The sequence below is a fragment of the Motacilla alba genome, chromosome 1A (genome assembly GCF_015832195.1).
Source record: "Motacilla alba alba isolate MOTALB_02 chromosome 1A, Motacilla_alba_V1.0_pri, whole genome shotgun sequence".
NCBI lineage: Eukaryota > Metazoa > Chordata > Aves > Passeriformes > Motacillidae > Motacilla > Motacilla alba.
In genome coordinates, this window is record NC_052031.1 from 52795854 (window position 1) to 52817519 (window position 21666).

The window sequence follows — 21666 nt, forward strand, 5'->3', positions numbered from 1 at the left end:
TATTTTAGAAAATTTTAACACTTTAATGAATGTGCTTTAGGAACAGAAAATGGTTTAGACATTTTAACACCTTACCATCCTTAGACAACTTTCAACATATTCAGCCAGTATTATTTAAAACATTTATTACAATGGTTTGGAAAACATTTTTAACCTCTGTGACTAAGATGTGTATTTTGCTCTGCTTATGACCTAGCCCAGCAGAGACCTTTTCAAACACAAGCATGGGATTTTTTTAAGTGATCCAAGTGCTTTGCTGGACCATGGCCTTATTCTCAATTCCCACATGTCCTGTCCATGACTAATCAAGGCTTCAGAACTGCTCCTAGTGTATTTCATTGACAGACTCTTCCATATCAGCTTAAAAACAAGGAGGATATGTAAGAAAGATGTCCTAATGTCTTGCACCTCCCTTCACTCAGGTTTTAGAGTTTATTCCTGTTAACCAAAAAAAAACTCCCAGTTAGATATGTTGGATTTTCACATCATTCCTTAAGGTACTTTTTTGGGTCCTTTTCATCTTGTTCATTCATTGTACTTAGCAAGTTTTAGCCTAGGTATGATGTTCATGGACTGCAGTTCTTGGAATAAGAGTTTACAGGCATAAGGTATGCGCAGAGAAGACACATGACATGAAGATTTGCAGTAGTGGCACCTAGGGAAACAAACAAAAAGTTAAGAGTTGGTCAGTAACTTCTGCTGAAGAAACCCAATTGCCACTAGCCACTGTTGTTTTATCCATCTGCATTTAAACACTGGCCACAGTCCTAGAATCACCAAATGCTTGAGAGACATTTTAGTGCTTAACTCATAGCTTTAAAGTCCTTAAATAATCTGACTGAAATCAATAGGAGCTTAATGTTACACTTGCACTTTTCTAGGAGGGCAATCACTCAGTGCTCCAGAGCTAACAGGACTGACTTCTGCTTCTTCAGCACTCACATAAATGTCAACAAATTCAGCACTACATAGTGACAGAAAGGAGGTGAACAGAGCCAAGTGCTTCTGAAAAAATGGTTAACAGTCCAATTTATGTGCTACATGTATGTCTCAAAAAGAAGAGCCAGGAAGAAAGAAGGTTTCTAATATGAAATTTCACCCTATAATGGCTCAAATCATTACACTTTCTGGAAAAGAGGCCCTTCTCATCTTACATCTTTAAACTTTAGTCAGCATAGAAACCCAGTAAAATTGCTTTAACACATATTCTTTGTGCTCTTTGATCTAATGATCTTAAAATTCAGAGAGAAAGGGATTTTTTGTCAAATAGATATAACTGTGACTATATAAGGAATAAATAGGCTAGTCAGCCATCTTTACAGTATTGGGACTCAAATTCAGTGGTGGTAAAAAATATTTCTTATAAAAATCCATTTTCAACCTCCCTATTTCTTCATTGTCCTGTATATTAAATTTTCTGGTTTTGGAGAATTGAGAAAGCCACTCCTTTGGGAACACAAAGTGACTCAGCACTTCCTAATGGTCTAACAAAGCTCCTTTATTTTGTTCCTGTGTTTCAAATTTATATTTGAATTTTCAATTTTCTGCCATAAAGTCGTTAACAGTCTGAAGATCCAATTAAGGAGGAATTAGCAAAACTCCTGTAGGCTTCCGTGGTACAGAATGAGGCTCACAGTCAATGCAGGTTTATAACTACTCCCCTAGTCCATGTTTATAGGGATAGGTACAATTTATGGTGGGACAAAGTGACCTCGATGGGAGCCATTCTCCAGCGATGGCAAGCAAGCAATTGCTCTCTATAGGAGAGATAGAATTCCTTGCAGTCCCTGGAAGCCTATGAGACACAACTTCTCTGCTATGAGCACATGTCTGGCATCTGATTACACCTCCTAGGGACTGAGGAACAAGACTACTCACTGCACCCAGGCTCAAAGCTAAACCATTCTGGGCCTGCTTTGTACTCAATGGGGACCACCCAGAAAGGTGCAGTAATCACAAAACTCCATCAAACAGAGATCACAGAAACAAGTACATTAAAGACCATTTAGTATTAGAATTGACACTAAACTGGTCAGAAAAAGGCAACTGTACCATTCAAGGCTGAATCTGGACCAGAAATAAAATTTTTCTTCATGTATAGTTTAAAATGCACATACTAGAGAGATCAGAATAACTTATCATCAAAAAAGGAACGAATTTTGCTCATTGCATTCAATGCAGTTCTGCTCCTAAGCACTTGTGCAACAGCTACGTTGGAAGATCTGCATAAACCCAGTAAATCATAGTAGGTTTCAACCACATATTTTATAGGGACAAATTCTATCACTGTCACAAGAGTCCCTCTCCCCTGTGAAAATACCAGTTCAGGCCCCAACACTGATCTGCTATTACTATCTTGCAGAAAAAAAGTACCCAGGGGCTAGTCCTTGTCTGAGAGGAAGGGCTCATCTTCCATAAGACAAGTGCCCTAAATGCCAGCCACAAACAATGTTTCTAAAAGGTTTCTTGCAGCAATGTCTTATTAATGCCTGAGTCACTGAAGAGGCCCGTTTGGAAATTTCTCTTAATGACTCCGTCTCTACTGTGATGCTCATTATAGGGCCACTTACCTCAGATAGTGGTAGACACAGTATAAAATTCAGCAGAAGCTCTCTTATTGATTACTCTCACACATCAGACAGCTTTTCACAGAATCAGATAGCAAGAATGTCTGGCTCTGTCTGAGACAGTAGCTTCTTTCACAATTATTTAAGGAGTTACTTAACTTTGCTATGAACTTCAAAAAATGAATTGTATTAGCAACACCTTAAAAATAAAATGTAGTATTACTTCTAAAGTTCAAATTCCTAATTTTCTTCAAGGTACTTTCACTTCCTGTGGACTCTGAACATCTTCAAGGACTGCTGTAAAAGTCAAGGTCTTATTGAAAAAATAATTGAGCTACATCTGCATGTGAGATTTTTGAAGGGCAATGCTTTACAGAGTTAGAAGTGGTTGGTTCTTTGACTTATGGCATGTCCTTCCTTTCACATTACTTCCTACAATTGTTATTTGCATTGCAGTAGTTTTAAGAGACCTGGGTCAGAAAAAAGCCTCCCTTCTTATGTACACTGAACACACCCTCAAGAAAAACAAGACTTTCAGAAAAGGTTATGGCACAAGAGCCAGCAGGACCATGCCCAGCTGAAAATCACCAATATCAGGATGCCCAGAGAAGGGCTCAACTCTCCTCTGGATTACATGTGTTTACCCACCTCTGTCTGAACATCTGCTTCCCCAGGAGCAGAGCTGCTGCTGCTCTGAGCAGACAAAAGTGGTGCTTGGTTTCTGGCCAGAAGCCACATGCTTCAGAAGAAAGGTCTGACCAAGGACAGAAACAGTAGCTGTCACTCTTACACATCTACAAACTGAGTATATACTTTACCTTCCTACTTCATGACATCATGGAAAAATCACACTTGAGACACTGAAGTGAATAAAGTCCAATTTCCTGCCCCTCCCAATAAATTAATGCTGATATCCAAGATGTGGCAAGTTTCCAACTGTGGGTTTTTGAGGTTTAGAAATTAATCTTTCTCCTTCTCCTATTAATTCTCTATCTTTTCCCAACATTAATATTAGAGTACCTTGTAACTTGAACTTGCACCATTTATTTTTTCTTCCCTTAGTCATGGGATTTCAGGTCACTTGTTTTTGCAAAGCTTGCAAGAACATTGTATCTCAAACTCCTATTGGTCTCACAAGTCTGTTTTCTGCTTGCCTAAAACAAAACCAGGTCAAAGCAAAACATTTCCCTCAGAGACCTCTAAGACTATAAAGAGAAGTTTGTTTATCTTCCAATAATAGTGGGTATTTTCAGCATGCTACAGGACAACTTTAAATCTAACAGCTCAAAATTGCTAGAGAGAAGAGACAGTTAAAGCAAAACCCAGTGTGTTACACGTGGTGAGTTACACACAGCTTTGACATTTAGTTTTATGCTTCCCCCTACATGAAAAACCAGCTTGTTTTCAGGAGACCAACTCAGTACTGTGTTAGGTCTCAGAGTAAACCAGCAAGACCATTAGCCAGTCTAGAGAGAAGTTTCCTAGAGACAAGGCATTCAGGCAGAAGCCAACTGAATTTCCAAACAGGCAGCTGCTTGTCTCTCAAGCTCCAACATGGGATTAGTGCACTTGCCTGATGCTTTGAGAAGGAACTCCTTGTTTCACAAGATTACAAAGCAAAAGGCATTTGGGAGTGGGACAGCAAAAGAAAACCAAATGCATGGGATTATGAACACCATAGCTAGAGAACAAGAAAGCAGGGATATTGCTTTCTCCTCCTATTCTTCTATGCCCACTCTCACTCTTCAGCCTTGTGAGGTTCAACATGGGATTGTAGCAGGAAGATGTGTGACTAGCCCAGCCGGTATCCTCATTTCTGCTGGCAGAACTGTCAAGTTCATTGACACTGCTGTTCTCCCCTTTTCAAAATACAGATGATATATGGGATTGGATACTTAGTAGTCCCTTGCAAGGGTGGGACAGAAGGTCAGCACTGGGATGGAAAGTCCGCAGAAAGATTGTAGGGAACAGCCTGGTTGTGGAAGAGAACACCTGTGCCCCCACAACAGGGGAGATCCCTGGCCCATTGACTACACACTCAATTCAGTCCTAATTTCAATCAGACTACAATAAAGAACCATCCCCTGTCACCACTTTTCCAAATGCCAATTTTGAACTTTTTGATTAAAGTGCATGAGATTGTTAATTGGTGCCTGTGAGCTCTTGAAAACTGAGAAGCACTGCAACCAAGGGCAAGGTTCTGTTACACAGAAGCACTTGACAACTTACCATCCAGAGTACCCTAGCAAGCCACACTGGCCGCAAACATCCACTTCGAAGGCATCACTTGAAATCATCAGTCTCTCCAACAAAAGCATGCTGGCTCCATAACCTATCAAACAATCCCGTTCCATCTCTCCAAGACGTAAACCGCCATCACGGGATCGACCTTCAGTGGGTTGCCTTTGAAATAAATATTTGAGAAATGTAGTAAGTACTCCAAAACATACATTCTATGACTGTAGGCTGTCTTCAAACTGTAGGAACAACACAGGGTTGATGGACTTTACAAACCAGAGCTGCTGATCTCACAAATATGTTGCTCCTGTACCTGCAATATGATGCAGTTCTGTAAGTGGCAACTGCAGCACCAGGCCACAGCTCTTTACCTCTCAGAACGCAGCTGATTAAGTGAAAACAAAAAGATTTCTAAGAGTATCCAAGACAATCCGGACACAGATTTGGCACTCTTTCTCGATGAGATATTATCGTTTCTAGCTAACAAAATGAAAAAATACTCAGCATTTAATGAAACAATCATCAACCTAATGCTTCAGCTGAACTACAGCTAAGACTAATTTCTAAAATAAAAATGGTTTTGATCTGTGAGAGAACACCAAAATAAGTCAGCAAATGAGTAATATACATATTGCTAACTCATTACTGAAATGCTATTTTTAAAAAGTAACATTTATCTAGTTTATTTTTTCATATATGATGGTTAATAGACTGATTTTTGTGTTCTATAGGTTCCTCTACACAAGTCAAACTCTTATTTATTGTCTGGGGAGACTTCCTGTCCTTAGGGTGCTAGAGGAAAATTTTAATAAAGCAATCAAGTATACATTAAAGATTTTGATGTAAAAAAATAAGGTACTGTATATAATCTAACATTAAGACTGCATAAGACAATCTTTTTGTTGGACACAATCAAAACTTTTAACCTCTTGTTTGTCATTCTGCAATTTCATAGTATCAGTTCTACTCTCACGTACCAGTACAATGATGTAGTACGTAGGTTGCAAATATCAGAGCAAACTATGAAACAAAAACAATCCTGAATTCCTACAGCACTAATATACTGCATGCATTTTAATTAATATTTCCATCTTAGTATATTCCCTGAAACATGAGAAGGAAAGCAAACAGAAGGAATTCAAAAGAAGTTACTGAGCTTCACTGCTCCCTGACACCTCATGTTTATGTGCTGTTTCTGACACTTGTAGCAGTGTAATCCACCTAAAATATTCAATGACAGATCTGGCCCATTACTTTTGGAGAATATTTTGTTTCTATTATTTCTAACAACTGAAATTTTTAAGCTTACTAAAGATAATAAAAATAAGATTTTGCCAACTTGCTGCAAATCACAGGGAAGAATTTATAAAAGCCTTCAACATCTAATAATCTTTTGTAATATGTAAAAACTAAGCCTAATTACCAGACAAAAACACCTTCTAAAGATGCAAGTTGTATTTGTTTTTAGGGGCAAGTAGTTTCCCTTACTCTGACCACACTGGAACCTTAAAACAAATCTGCTTGTAATTCAAATTGTCCTTTTCATTCATATAACCTTCTGTTTTTCCCACTGTTGGGAGAATGGATAGAAGTTGTTTACATCCTGATTAAACTCCCCAGGGCCCCCTGCCCAGATGATGGTACCATCACTGTTCAGATGCTGTTTTAAAGGCTAACCCTGTGGTGAATGCAGTTTCTCTTGTGAAGTGCCAAGAGGTAGATTTTAAAAGTAGTTCGGACCTCCAAGGAATCAGGCATTTGCTATGGTGCTAGAAGTGCCTGAGTTGTTTTTATGAACTGACTTTTATAATATTATTTAATGCACAAGTCTGCTTTCAGAGGTTTCACCTGGTGCTGTTGTTCACGATAAAATAGTTTTACAAATGTGAGCCCAAATAAAGTCTCACACCAATTATGGCAAGACAAAACCTCTGGAAGTAGTATGGGGCCTCAACTCCATGCCTAGCTATGCCATAGATCTTCCAACAGATACAGGGTGAACATTTTTAAGGCAGATGAAATTCCATTAAAAAAATTACAAAAAGCTCCCCAAACAAAAAAATCCAACTTGAACCTTCAGCTGTCAAGTCGCACTCCCACTGTCTGTGACCTCATTGAAAGAAAACAAAAAAAAATCCACCTACCTAAAATGTACTTCTCTAAAGTAACAAAAATTTCCATATTGGAATTGAGCCTTTGATATGTGTCTATCTTCTGCTTCCTAAGATTATCAGATTCTTCTTCCAGCTCATACAAGTTTTAAAATTCCTCACATAAAAAGTTGTTTAAAATGTTAAAACAGTACTTACAAAGCATCTGTGCTTCCCCTTTCCCACTATACACACGTACACTGCAGCTGTTGCCCTGGGTGACTAACTTCTTTCTTTATTCTAAATATAACATCAGAAAACAAACCAGACTCTTGAAAATAAGATTTGGAATATCATGAAGAAGAGATATTTTTAATATTAAGGAAATATGTAAGTTCCTAAAATCCTCAAAAGCTAAATAAAATGCAGTGAAGCTTTAAATAAAAAAAAAGTGATCTTCATTTTATTTAACTGTTGTTTTTAGAACAAAAAAAGCATAAAACAATTAACTTCAGTGTTTTTAAGCACATTAAGAATTTATTAGCATGAATTCTGCATTTTCTGCAAGAACAGTGGGTTCAGCTGAATGGTCTTATGCCTTGTTTCACTGGCCAGTGGGGGAAATAAGTCTGCCTCCATGGTCTCAGCAGATCTCCTTTGTGCCTGCTAGGGAGAATAAGTGACTAGCCTGAATGGAGTTGTTTGCTGAAATACTGATCTCCAAGAAGTGGAACATTACCTAAAAACCCTGCCTGAAGGAGGAGGGCATCCCATGTTCGCAGAGCCCCAGAGCACAGAGGGGAGCCCTGAGTGTTGTTTGTCCTATTGCTCCCCTGCAGCACAACAGGACCTGGCACATCTGACATATCCAAAGACACACAGGTGGCACCTCTGACAATGTCCATCAAAACATCTCTGCATGCAGAAAGCTTACAGTGCTCTCTTGCAAGAAAAATTAAAAGCAGTTTATCTATTAAAAAGATTCAGCAGGATATCTGGGTATCTGAGCAACACCACATACGTCTTACACATTAATTGTCAACTACCTACGGCATTGAAATTAAGGATTACATTTCACTTCCAGTACCAGTCCAGAGGGCAACAGTCTGGTGGGTTTGACCATGGTTGACAAAGAGTGCTGCTTAGCAATTCTGCAAAGTCTTGTTTTAATCAGAACAATAGCTAGAATCAGTGATGATCAAGAAGCTCAAGTATCCTGCCTTATTCCAGATGGAAATACAGCTTTGCTCTGTCACTTAGGGTACATTTGATATATAATAAAATGCATTTCAAAACAATGACAACCAAATTCCATGTTGGAAGCTGTTAAAGGATTACTTTTAAAATAAAAAAAGAATGTTAGATGCAATCTACTCTCCAGGAAGTGCAATGGATGATAAAACAATAGCGAATATGAAAGCTGGCAATGCCGACTCTCTCGGCAGAGGCAATGGCAGTAACAAATGTTTAATTATTTCAGGAGAAAAAAGAAAATTCCTGAAAGACTAGTCAAGAGGCAGCATAAACTGAACATCCACTAGCTTTCCTGAAAGTCAAATACAGAGCCCTAATTAAACAGTATGAACAAAGAATTTGCAGAAAGGAAGGGATGGGGGAAATCACACAACCTTCATCTTTACATATAAACATTACATTGACTTGGTATTTAGGTTTCATTTAAATTCAGTATCTCTGAACAGCTGAGAAGTTGGGGAGGCAATACAAAGGCAGATCAAGGGATCTGGGTAAGCCAGGAGTTCCAGTAAATCCTGTGTACTGTTAGCTAAGATGGGGAGTTTTCACTTTCATGTGAAGGACCAATATAATGCTTAACACACTGAAGAACAAAAAATAGGGCAGACAGCCTATTATTTAGGAATATAATTTATGTTCATATAGGCAAGCACCTGTGGTTGTGCTACACGTCCTTTTCTCAATGTAGTTGATGAAAAAGTTCAGACAAGAGTTACAAAAATCTTTTCACGATTTCTTTCCCAGTTCAACCACTGGCATTTATTTCCATGGAAAGCACAAATTTGTCCTATAGAAAGTGTGAGGTTGGAAAGCAAAAAGGCATAGAAAATAAACAATGAAAAGCCAAGGAAGAAGACATGTCTGTGTCAAGTACAGCAGAGACCTGCCCCTCCTTTCTCTAACAGCACATCAATCGGTAGAAGCTGCACTTACTAAAAGCTGTTGTCCAGCCAGGCAAAGCAAGAGTGGTGGATCCTCACACGATCAGAGGTACAAAAATAAATGAAGAATAAAAGAATACAAATCATACTTGTTATAGGGAAGAGTAAGGGACAGACATGACTGTGCTTACATCATACAAACAGTACAAACATTGCTACAAACAGTACAAAGAAAGTCAGAATCAGTACAAGTTTTGACTGGTCAAAAAGAAAAGTGCCGCCATGCAGGAGGTGAGGTATAAGGGTCTACATAATAGCCCAGAGAGACTGGCAAAAGACATTTGGTATAATCTTTTAAGATTGGCAAATTTCAGCAAATAATCCTTTTGTGATGGAGAGAGGTGAACTAAATGACACCTTAGAAGCATCCCCAAAGCAAAGCCTGTGCCACTAAACTCTTTCTCATGAGCAAAGAATACTGGCAACTTTGAACATTTAGTGCAAGGAGACAAAGACCTTGGCTTTAAGGAGAAAAAGTAAGTAGCACCAGTAAAACCAGGAGGCTTTAATTTCCCCAAAGGGTTTCTCAAAGTATGTTGAAATATTAGACTACTTTAAAATTTCTTCCTTCTACTCATAACTGATTTTGTTAAAGAAAAATACCTACAATATGAGCTAAAATACCTAACAAACCTCTTAAAATACCTATGACGTGAGCAATTTGACAGGAAGGGCCCACAGTGTGTACTGTGAATCAGAGACGATGTTTTTACCAGCTGCTAGCAGTAGTTTGAGAAGCAAACTCAAGTTTTGAGCCACTTAGAGCACACCTGAACCTTCAGAACAACCTCCTGCCACAGTCTACTGTCGAGAGTTTTTAGTCTACAACAATGTAATAACAGTTCAGAGCATTTCATGCCAAGTATCACAAGATAAAAAAGCTCAGTTTTATAGCAATCAGTCAGCGGGGCATACTTCTGCATGTACACAAGAATTTTGTGCTTAGCCTGTAATAATACCTGGTGAGCACTGCTCTGGGTCCTCGAGCTCTTGCATGCATTTTATCCAACACCATGTGCTTCAGTTTCTGGTAATACACGGGACCAAAATAGATATATGCTTCCAACGGCTCCCTGAAAGAATAAAAAGCAAAGCAAAACCGACAACGACAGTTAGCACACATCTACCTTAAGAGAGGCAAGGGTGTCATGTACAGGAGAAATGTGAAACAATTTGGAAATAATGAATCCTAGAAAAATGTGTTTGGGCTTTCTGGGTAACCAGTCTGAAACCTCTTCCAGGGAAATCTTCTGAACACAGGGCAGTACCCTGTCAGCACCACATGCTGCTGTCTCCACTGCAGCAAAGAACAAGCTCCTGAACTCTGGTCTTAAGTTGTGCAGACATGCTGCTACAGCTATAGCTGCAGGTACCTGTGTCAGCTGTAACATGGTAAGCCCCTCCTCTGTATCTGTACAGGAGTGTTTCAACTGTGTCATCAATAGCTAGGAAGGACTGTAAATGTCTCAGACTCTGAAGAGTGACTTAGGGTATTTCTGTTTACATTTCTTCATAAAGATAAGCATATATGTAAGCAAATACATCCAGCATAAATGCTCAAAACATCCTTTTTGTAGGAGCACTTTAAGAATTTGCATTCGCAAGAATCGCTTAGCACTGGCACACTGTGAGCCTGACAGTGTCCTCATCCACTAATTCTCCCTGCACAGCACCCTGAGGCACAACCCAAGGCCCAGATAGGTGAAAGCCCTCCTTAAGTGACTGTGCATCAGCACAGCTGCCCTAGCAGCACTGCCCAGCAGCTGCATCCAGGGGACAAAGACTGCTGCCCTGGCTGGACCTGGGGGCTCAGATGAGCTGGGTAAAGGGCTCTTAAGAACTGTATTTAGGCACTTTCATCAGCTTGAGAACATCTGTGAGCAGTAAGGAGGGTGTTATTCCATTCTGTGAGCTGGAGTATGGCTAAACATGTCTGTGTTTAAAACATCCCGAACTGTAGAAAAGTGTAAGTGCCTAAGGATCAGAAAGTAACCAGTTGTTAAAAAGCACTCAGTTGTTTCCCAACTACCACCTTCACCCAGCTACCACCTACAGCACTAAGAATGAGCAGAGTTAACACTGACAGACTCAACATGGCCACTAATTTCTTTGAGGGGAAAAAAAAGATAAAATGCAATGTAAAAACAAGCAGGAGACAACAGTATTATACCCTTTCAGAGTCATTACTGACATTATGCAGTGTTATTCCAAAAGCTGGTTATTGAAGAAAATAATAAAACTTCATTAGACATTTGAAATCTGCAAACTTTCACATTCTTATGAAATCTGCCTTCAAATTTCATAACAAACAGATTAAGCCTGTGTAATTTGCTTGGAAAAAAGTATCAGCATCCTTAAACAAAGTCTCTAAATAGGGACCTTCAAAGTTGAAGTTTGGGGACAGGGGATTTTTAGAGCTAGTTGATTTTATTCTCCCTAGGAAACATGATTTTTTAAAAAGCTACCATGATATACAAACACGAAGTGTTTCAAGCACCAGGATACTTGATATACAATTTATGGAATATGGAGTAAATAAGGAAAATAAAATCGTATCTCTGAAACAAAAAGAGAAGCAATATATGGACTAAGTTGGTAGGAAAGGCAATTAAAATAAAAAGTATATTAAAAAAAACTTGCAACAGAGACCTAAACTTGCTTCTTGAGAAAAAGGGGACTGGAAGGATAATAAAAATAGCAGGAAGGTAGGATTAAGATACATTTTGGAAAGGCAGGCATGTGAAGCCATATGGCCATTTCCTGTTCCTAAACTATCTTATGTTCTATGAACTCTGTGTCCCAGAAGCCAGTCTGATCAACACAGCAGAAGTTTGCAGATTAGAGTATTATGCCAGACTGAAACACTGTGTAATCAAATGAAAAAAAAAAGGAAAAATGAAAAAAGCGCACACACAAAATATTCCCAAAAACAGATGCTTGCCTCCAAATCCATATTTACAGTACTATTAAAGTCAACATGAAAATGCTTATCTGATTCCAAGCATATGCAAAACTTTCTGTTGACAGAAATCTGAAATTTTTTTCTATCTCTCAACAAGAAAGCCTTGGTTTTAGCTTTTTTTTTGCCAGGCAGTAAAACTTGAGAAATTTTCGTATGTACCACAAGGGCCATTCCCATTACAGCCACACATACATTAGCAATTTTTAAAATGTGGAACCACAAAATGCTTCTAAGAAAAAAAAACTAAAACGCATACGACTCTTCAGCCTCTTTTCTCAAACTCACAGAGCAGTTTTCAAACAAGAGAAAGTTCCCAAGCTCTGAGACATGAGAAGATTTTTCAGATGTGCCTCAATAGGATTTCCCCACTCTCCTGAAACACCTAAATCTAAAGAGCAGATCCTTACCCAGTGATCCCAGATGTTACATAGTCCTTCCCTAGATAATTATAACCATGGCGAATAAGATCTTCACACACATCCTTAACTTTACTGCCGCCAAAAGCTGTTCCATAGTGAAATCTGCCATCGAGCACCCCAGCCTTTCCAGCCAGGAGTTCAATTAACTTTCCTACCTGTGAAAGAAAAGCAGAGTTAGCAGCCTGGTCACTGGGACAAGCACATTGCTGGATTGCTCACAGCACAAGTTAATCAGAGAATGTGTCCCAGATGGCAGCCTGGGCTATTGTATGCAACACGAGGAGCAGAAAAAGCCCAAGAGCCAAGAGTACCCCTGTGTGAAGGGGAAAACTGGACTCATCACAGGGTCTGGGAACACCCTGAAGGTACCAAGTCAGGCAGTTCTGCTTCTTCCAGTTATCTGAAAAATAGGCAGGATCTGTGTGGCCTTCTGCTGTAGGAAACAGCCATGGAGACTGATTTGCTGCAGTGCAGTAGGGAAGATGCTAACAAAGGAAGAAAGATCACAGGCTGTATGAAGGAAGCACTGAGGTCTCACATAAAGGCCAGGCAGTGAGGTGTTTAGCAGGCAGTGACTCTGCAGCACAGGTGCAAGACTCGCCTCAGTTCCAGGGAGGTGTGTATAACTTAAGAAGTTTTACAGGTCTGGATCTGTAATTGAAGCTCCTCTCCAACCTTCACCTCACAGTCTGCCCCAGCCAGATTAGTGGGCACAGGCAATAGGGAAAGAAGAGCAAGAAACTTTCAAACACAAAGGGTGCATGTGAAGTATTCAGGAGCATCCCTCTTAGCTTGACACAGAACAAAATGGGAATGATGCACAAAGAGCCTGCAACCCTGCTCCTTTTACAGTAGGATGTTTCAAAACAGTGAAACAGAGGGCTGAATACTCAGAGCAGAGAAAGTGCTGGCATGATGACTGGAGAATATTCTCAGTGAAATCACACTTAAAGCTTTTTTTTCCTCTAGTGGCTGACCCCCCTCTCTTTCTCTCTTGGGGGACAGTGTCGTGTGACTGCAGTAGCCCCACTCACCGTCATACGCGATGGGAAGCCATGAGGGTTCATTATGATATCTGGGCAGATCCCTGTATCACAAAATGGCATGTCCTCCTGAGGAACAATCAGTCCACACACCCCTGAAGAAGACAAAACATTTCAATTCACAAAACAGCAAACCACCAGCAGGGCTGACGCTCATCACCAGATTTTCTTTAGTGTTTTCCTCCTACTCTCTTTCTCATGGATCACTTTTTACCCAGACTCATTACCATGACCAGTACTCCCAACCTGCAGACTAGAAGAGAGCCCTTGTGACAGGATTGGCAAAATTAGCATACCCTTATATAATGCTCCCAGTGATTTGTAAGTTAGGAAATTAGGGAAGAAAGCTTTGGATCTTATTTTCAGAACCAACTAGAAACTTCTGTCCAATCAGAATGGAATATCCCAAGAGAGACCCAGTTTGTAAAGCTGATGCTATAATTTCCTGAAAGAAAAAAATTCAGAAATTTGGCCTCTTAGGTTATGCCTCTGGGCATACAGAATTATTATTGATTTTAATTTTATTTATCAGATGTATCTTTGCTAAATACTGTCAATAAAAACACATCAAATGGGACTTTGACAGGGATAAGTAGGGGAAAATAAATTAAAAATAACAAAGATTTTTTCAGGTAACATCTGTTTGCTGAGTAAAGACTGTTATCAATGAATTACAAAGTGCAATCCACTCCACGGGCTACTTTTATTTTGTCAGTCCATGAACACAACCTATCCCTTTAAAAGTTTTGGAAGCTTTTTTCAGTCTCTATCAGTATTGGATATAAAACAAAGAAAACCCTCCAAACTCTAAAAATATTGCAGAAAGAATAAACAGAAACATGAAAACTCATTTTAAATATCCTCATGCATCTCAAAATTTTCCTTCCAACCCTTATAACTTTCTATAGTGAATTCTGCAGTTTAACATACTGCAGCTATAAACCATCAAGAGCTCTAACATTCAAATTCAGGTGCTAAAATGCAGCTGCTTAAGCCCATACTCCTTTGAACCAAAGCTACTGTTTCAGCTGGACAATTTCTTCCAGAAGCCCCTAGAGCTGAAAAAGTCTGCAAGCTATTTGAAATCAGCCTGCTGCAACTGTGGCAGAGCCTGCTTTGGGAACAGTCCTGGAGTGGAGGGGGCTCCTGGAAGACTGAGAGTACTGGTTACATCCCTAAAAAGGCATCCCCCGACCAGCCAGTTCACAGGGGGATATCGGCGTCTGCTCAGGAGGGAGCTCCTCTTCCACTGTCCAAGCAAGACAGGGATAGGTGTATGGGACAGTAGTTAATAAAATGAGAATGGTAAGTATGGGGGAAGGGAGCAGAAAAAAACCGTCTAGGGCAAGGGTGTGTGTATTTAGTTTTAAACCTATTGAAACTAATTTTCATTGTTCTACAGTGATAAATCAATAATATCCTTCCAGCCCTCCCTGCCAAGAAGCAATCTTTTGCTGAAAATCAAAATAAAAACAAAAAAAACCCTCAAACCAATCCACTATCTCTTCCTTGTACAGCTTTTTTTTTGCCCTAAAATTTTACACATAAATACTCTGTTATATGTGTATTATTGTGCATACATTCTGTCTTATTTGCATTAACATCTAAGAATGCATTAGGCTGCATCTGGACTTCACAGCACCTGTAAGCCAAGAATTAAATCTCAGCTAACTTAAAATTACTTTAGGCTCTGAAAACCTTTTATATGCCAAGCTGGTTCCCATAGCAGACAGCCACTGTGTTGTTTGTTTTGTGTGAAAGTGAATGATAAAAGATCCATGAAATCGACACAGAAAGGCAGAACAGCAGAAAGAACTGAGGGCTCTCCATCATAGCGGCTTCTACCCTCTGCTGACTTGTGTAACAATAGGACCTACACACCCAACTGCAGATCTAACACAGCTGTGCATTTCATTAGATGAAGAGCACTAGTGACACAAGTAAATAATTAACTTATTCTGGTCCGCTGACTGTGGTTATGAGACCAGTCATAGCTGACAGATTTTAATACAAGTTAACACAAAGACAGCATAATGAGCTTAGAAGTTAAAACCAAAATATTTAGACAGAATCCAGAAATGTGAAGCTTACTAGACCATTTATAAAGTTTCTATTTTACAGAGAGGGGGGGAAAAAGGGAAAAAATAAAAAAGGGAAAGCTATATAGTCTCAGTTTTAAGCTTCTGTACTTTAAGAAGTTGCTGAGCCTGTAGCAGATGTATAGCATGTCTGTGTGTATTTAGAGGACAGAGAAGCTTCTTCCTACCCTATGTTTTAAGAAAGTTCATTCAACTGTAAAAAAGCTGAAAGATACTTTTAGAAGTAGCATTGTATATAGGAGAGGTAAGTAACTGCAATTCATTCAAAATGTAAACTTGATTTTATTCTGCAATCGCTTGCTTTCAGAAGCTCTTTAGACTAATGCTTGCAGGTCTGCACTTTAGGCTCCTCAATTTGCTGCCTTTTTTTTTTTTTTTTTTCAGCAGAGCACTACCAGGCAAGCCAACAGCTGCAAAAAGTGACCAAGTGAATTAATCCATGTAAGTGGAATTACCACTTGCAACTGGCCAATAAAACAGTAAAGGAGAGGAAGCTGGATTTAAAACAGCCTCAAGTTCCAAACCCTGTTCAAATATGAACTGCATTTCACAACTGAGCTGCTCAACTACACCCCATACAATATTCATAAATAAGGCACACTCAAAACTAGGAGGCTATTTTTCTCTGCGGCTCTTACTAGAGGTGAGTATTTCTTAATTCTTACTGATTTAGACAACACATGAAAATTGATCCTCAGCGTTCACAGAGGACACATGGAATAATTTGGTTTCATTCACTTCCTTTCCTCTCACAATTTTTATATGCTGCATCTTGAATTGAGTGATACAACTTGAGACTAAATTCTACATTGCAGTGGGACTGAATGGCTCTCACCTATACATTCTGGTGTTTCATCTAGGACCAGAATCAAGTACTAACAACCAGAAAAGGCTGCAGACAAAACAAAAACCAAAATCTGTTATTTAATGTGGATTAACAAGATGGTTATGTGCTTGAGCAAGAAAGCACCTAGCAACTTGCTATATCTAATTTCTTTTCATTTGAAAACCAAATTAAATTCTAGAAAAAAAACCTTCTGCGTATCTATTTTTTAATGTCACCTTAGAAAGAAAATCAGTGAAAATGCTAAGAAATTATTTTACAATATCAAAAAGGAAAAAAAACCTGGATTAATAATCATGGCAGCTTAATGCAAGGGTAACAGTTTAAATTAGAGAAGCCTTAAATCAGACATCCACAGTGGTTTAACATGCAAGTATAAAACAGCCATAGGCAGTGTTTTTCAATGCTATTGTACGGCAGCCAATAAATGACAGTCCTCTGACTATGTACAATGGCCCCCAGCCCCACACACGCTACCAGCATCAATGCTGACAGCATCTCAAACCCATGTACCTCCACAAGGCACTGACAACATAAAGAGACCCTCGCCCCTGTACTTTTATCTGAGTTTCTTTTCCTAATCAGGAGAAACTCAGGTTTCCAGAGCTGATACCTTTTGTGTGGCTGCTTTTACAGTTTGCTGACAAACACGAGCACAGCCAGACTAAAAGCGCGGTTCAGCGCAAAGGGGGAAGGGGGGTGGCCAGGAGGGGGCATGGACAGAACACAACACTATGGGAAAGTTTTTCACCAGGCTACGATAAGGTGCCTTCTATACACACACATGCCAAATGAAAAAAAAATCATCAAATAAGTCAAAACAACCTAATATAGAAAACTAATTACTACCAGCAGGAGGGACATTAGAGAGCAAAGAAGATGACATGAATACAAGCAGCAGCAATACCAGTTTCTATCAGCAAGATAAAAAGAAGCGTATTACTAAATGTGCTTGTTTACTCATTCTAATGATACAGTGGTAAAAGAGCTAAAACTGACTTGAAAGGCGTCTATTTTAGCTTTGCCAGATTTGCCAGAATTTGGAAACACTCTTGAGAAATAAGACAACATCACATAATTAAGCAAAGTTGTAGCAGTAACACCATGCTGTATGTTATGGACAAGTGACAGATTTGCAAAAATTAGTAAGGCTGAACAACGAATGTACAGCTGCTTCAAAACTCTCTTATTACATACTGTGTTGGCTAACTAAGCATAAAAGAAGTCTACAAGTAAAAAGTGCTGCATCACATAAGCTTTGTTCAATATGGAATCATTCACTGATCTATCACTTGCTACAACCCATTCGACATAAGAAGTAAAGAACAGAATTAAAATTAACAGATAAATAATGCATAAGTAAACTTGATTAGTTTTCTTATTAAAAACATCACTCTAAATGAGAGGAGGTGCTAGAAGACAATACAGTTTGTACACTACTTTCCCATGAGCTGCTGAACGGTCTGATGTGATAAATTTGCATAGTCTGAAGCACACAAAGAGCTGATTAATTGAAACCCTTACAATGCTTCTGGAATCAGCTATTGTAAAACAATAACCATAGGAACTTTACAAAATACACATGGCTGAATGAGTCAAGAGCTTAATAAAATGTGTGTTCAGGATACACTATTTGGAAACAGAATTAGAGATTTTTATTCTGTGCAATAAAATACTAAATCACACTAATTTCAGAAGTTCAGTTGAGGATTTACTGAAAAGGTCAGAAGGTTACCTGTTTGCTGCTTGAGATAAAAAATGCTGTACTTTTCTTTTAAAGACAACAAGTTAAGCATCGGTTTTGTTAAAAATAAACAGAAAAAAACCAGTTTGGGAAGTTTTAACGGCATTCTGACATTTTCTCAAATTCAATTTCTGAAGCTAAAAATATGGTAAGAAATCCCTACCTTCCCTGATGCCTAATAACTACTAATCATCTGACATTCCTGCAGTCGATTAAGAGCAAATTCTTTTTAATGCCACTTCAACCATTAAATTACTATAAACCCACTGACAATGTATTAAAGTTCTAGTTCTGACTTGTAACATGGGGGGAAATTACACAAGTAGCCATTTAAATCTAACGTTTTATTTTAAATGTTCTGCTTATCTGTACTGTACAAGTGCCTATTAAAAGGAAAAAGATAAGTTATGATGTAACTTCCACTATGAAGTTAGGAAAGCAGATGGCAGATGCTCAAACTAATAAAAATTTCAAAAAGTAAGCAAGGTCAGACTTTGCTAGATGAGAGGGATTGTTATGAAGTTTATAATGCAGTGAATGGATTTTGTTTTGACACTAAAGAACATGGTTCATTTAGGAAAACAAAGACCATCTTTCATGAATTTAAACTTGCTTCCCTGTCTTTAGAGTTAAGTGCAGATACTTCAGAATGCTTTAATCCTTTATCTTAGATCTTCAGCTATTAAAAAGCTTCTGTTTGCCAGTTCAAACAATCTCTTGCTTAAATACAGTTTTTCCACTCCTCAGGAATACTGTTCAGTATTGCTGCTTACTTCTGTGATCTACAGGACCTTTGTTGGAGGTGTTAATCCTTTTTCACATGAGAGACTGAGAAATGTTCTTTCAGAGAAGTGTTATACTGCTTTTTTTCACATCAAAGGAGCCCAACTTTTTCCTCATTGAGACTTGTAGCAAAGCAAGAGGAAATCTGGAAATATAATAATTTATTTTGTATGGAACTCAGATGAAGCTTCTTTAGCTTAACAATCCTTTTGCCTTCTGTGCTTTGAAAAGTGACTTTGCTTAAACAATACAAGATTAAAACAACAAAATAATTAACCAAAAGAAGTTTTTTTATCCTTCTGGAAACTATATGATGCAACATAGTGAGAACAAAGTCCTGCAGTTCAGGATAAACATATAACTACCAGAGAGGATTTATTTTTGAGACACTAGAAGCTTAATAACTTTATAGAGACAGTCCCAGTCCAAAAGATCTTACTGCAACATCCAGTTTGAAGATGATATGAAAATAAAGCAAAATATTTTCATTTCAGAACACAACTTGTTGCCCTCATTTATTTAGGTTTTTTTTTTCCCTTCTTCCCACAAAGTTCTTTCTGAGACGCCTTGAAGGACAGGCATCCTTTTACTGGCAGCTTTGAAGGAGTGTACTTAAAACACAGACTAACGTGAAAAGAGGGTGTGGTGGACAGGCCAGAAGTGGTGACCCTTGCCAATACCATGTTGACATGTGAGAGGACACAAACACGGCAGCAAATACAGAGGCAGTGACATAGATCTGTGTTATTACAGAGGCCTACAAAATCTACCTATGTATTTAACGGAAGGCTTTTCTGTAACAAAAGGCTAAAGCTAGTTTGTGAGATTTAATCTGTTGTATCCCAGACACTTTCTAATTCCTTTACTCTGCTTCCTTCTGCTCCAGTGACAAAGCAGAGCTTTGAAATACAAATCAATTTAGAATACAGGAAAAAGACCATCAAAAAGTTTGAGACGTGGTTTGTGCAATCTCTTATTTTGCACATATTTAATTATTTAAAACCTACTACTACTATGATTCCGTGAAATCAAATCTCATCTTCGTGCATTCCTTCTAGAAAATAAGTATATTCTACAAAAAAAGACTGACAATACAGACAGACATATGCTTTTTCTCCTTCTCACTGAACCAAGGTACTTGCTAGTTTCAGATCATTATATGGGCAAATGGCTCTATGGCAGGCTTAAAGCTAACAGTCACAAATTACACTTGAAGTCATAACTGCCTACATTCCGACCAAGATGAGAGAATAAATTCAGAGCTAATTAAAAATTCTCTCAATAGAAAAAGCTGAACTGAATAATGATTTCTGTTTCATGATTGTCTATATTTTTCTGATAAGACTGATCCTTCCCCAGTTTGATGTCAAGAGGATGATACTAGATGTAATGTTAAAAAGCTATCAAAGGTGGTTTTCCTTTTCCTTTTCATGTCTTTTCTCCAGTTCTGCTATTGTCAGTATTGGCTTCTTCATTATATTGTTAAACTGCAAAACAATGAACTGCACTGTTCTTGTCAGTTATTTTTCTTAGTATCTATCAAATGTATCTTCTCCATATTCCTCCTTTCTCCTGTTTACTGTAACATCTTTTTCTATAATGCACTACAGGGCAGTGAACTGAGAGGTTTACTGCCAGGAAGGCTATGAATCTTAGTAAAATGTAATAATTCTGAATATGATCACTCCCCTGATCACAAGGGATTATTACTACAGATTGATGTATGGGACAGCTACAGGCACATGCCTGCAAACACTAATACAACTGCTGCAATGTTCCCACTCATGTCTCCAAAACCAAGCTGAAAGTGACATTCTAAAATTGATGGGTTTGGCTTTTTATTAGTATTATTATCATTACAGTCCCAAGCATAGATAGAGGGTGATCAGCCATTGTTAACCTGATACAGCGCCAGGCATAATTATGGGTGCCCTCAAAGTTTCCTACAGCATTTAAGGATACTGCTTTTCATTACCATGGGATTTCCACAGGTAGGTGCTTGCTCTACATAGTGAGCTCTCTTATGTGCATTTTTCTCATATGGAAGGTCTTCAGCACCCTGAAGCCATACTGCAGCCTGCCTGACAGAATTCTGTTTCCTTCTGTCATTCTTCAACTCCCACTCATGGTTCTACATTTGTGGAGCACTCTTTTTATTATTTTTTGGAGGGATATGAAAAAAAGTTCATTTACATTCTGTTCAACTATTCCACTTGGTACACATTAATAGCCCAAACTAGGAGAAAAAACTAACCTACTTAAATTTTTCAGGTAAATCCTATAAATATTTATCATGATTAATCAAGCAGCTTCTTTAATATAATTTGGAGGCTTTTAAAAAAAACTCTAATAAGAAAATTTGTCCTGCACATTACTGATTGCATTATTATAAATAACTTGCTGCTAAAATACTGCATACCAGTTTTAAGGAGAAAGGTTTAATTAGACAAAGCTGAAACTGTATCAAGAAATAGCCATCGCTCTAACAGTGGTCCTAAGTTTTTAAGCACTGTACAACCTCATTGTGTACAAGACTGAAAAAGTATTAGAAAGAGAATCTACACAAAATCTTTCTGAAGGAGGATCTTCCCTGAGAAAAGGAAGAATGGAGCAGTTGTACATTCCAATTGCTCAACTCCTCCTGGTTGCCTCTGAAACTCTTCCTCCCCTCGCTTATCATAA

General features: G+C 38.5%; 1 protein-coding gene across 2 annotated transcripts in view; it reads right to left on the reverse strand.

Annotated features, from left to right (window-relative positions):
• Positions 1-21666, reverse strand: part of POLR3B (RNA polymerase III subunit B) — a 71928-nt gene continuing 50262 nt past the window's right edge. The window contains exons 24-29 of one of the 2 annotated variants that reach the window (XR_005258892.1): positions 13506-13609; positions 12460-12626; positions 10050-10163; positions 4797-4970; positions 3216-3321; positions 523-655 (exon numbers count right to left, since the gene is read on the reverse strand). Coding sequence is in view for 1 of the 2 variants with exons in the window: in XM_038153303.1 (XP_038009231.1) it covers positions 526-655; positions 4797-4970; positions 10050-10163; positions 12460-12626; positions 13506-13609 (689 nt within the window). In the remaining variant the exon portion in view is untranslated. Of the gene's footprint in view, positions 656-3215; positions 3322-4796; positions 4971-10049; positions 10164-12459; positions 12627-13505; positions 13610-21666 lie in introns of both variants that reach the window. The other variant, XM_038153303.1, reaches the window with a different exon arrangement.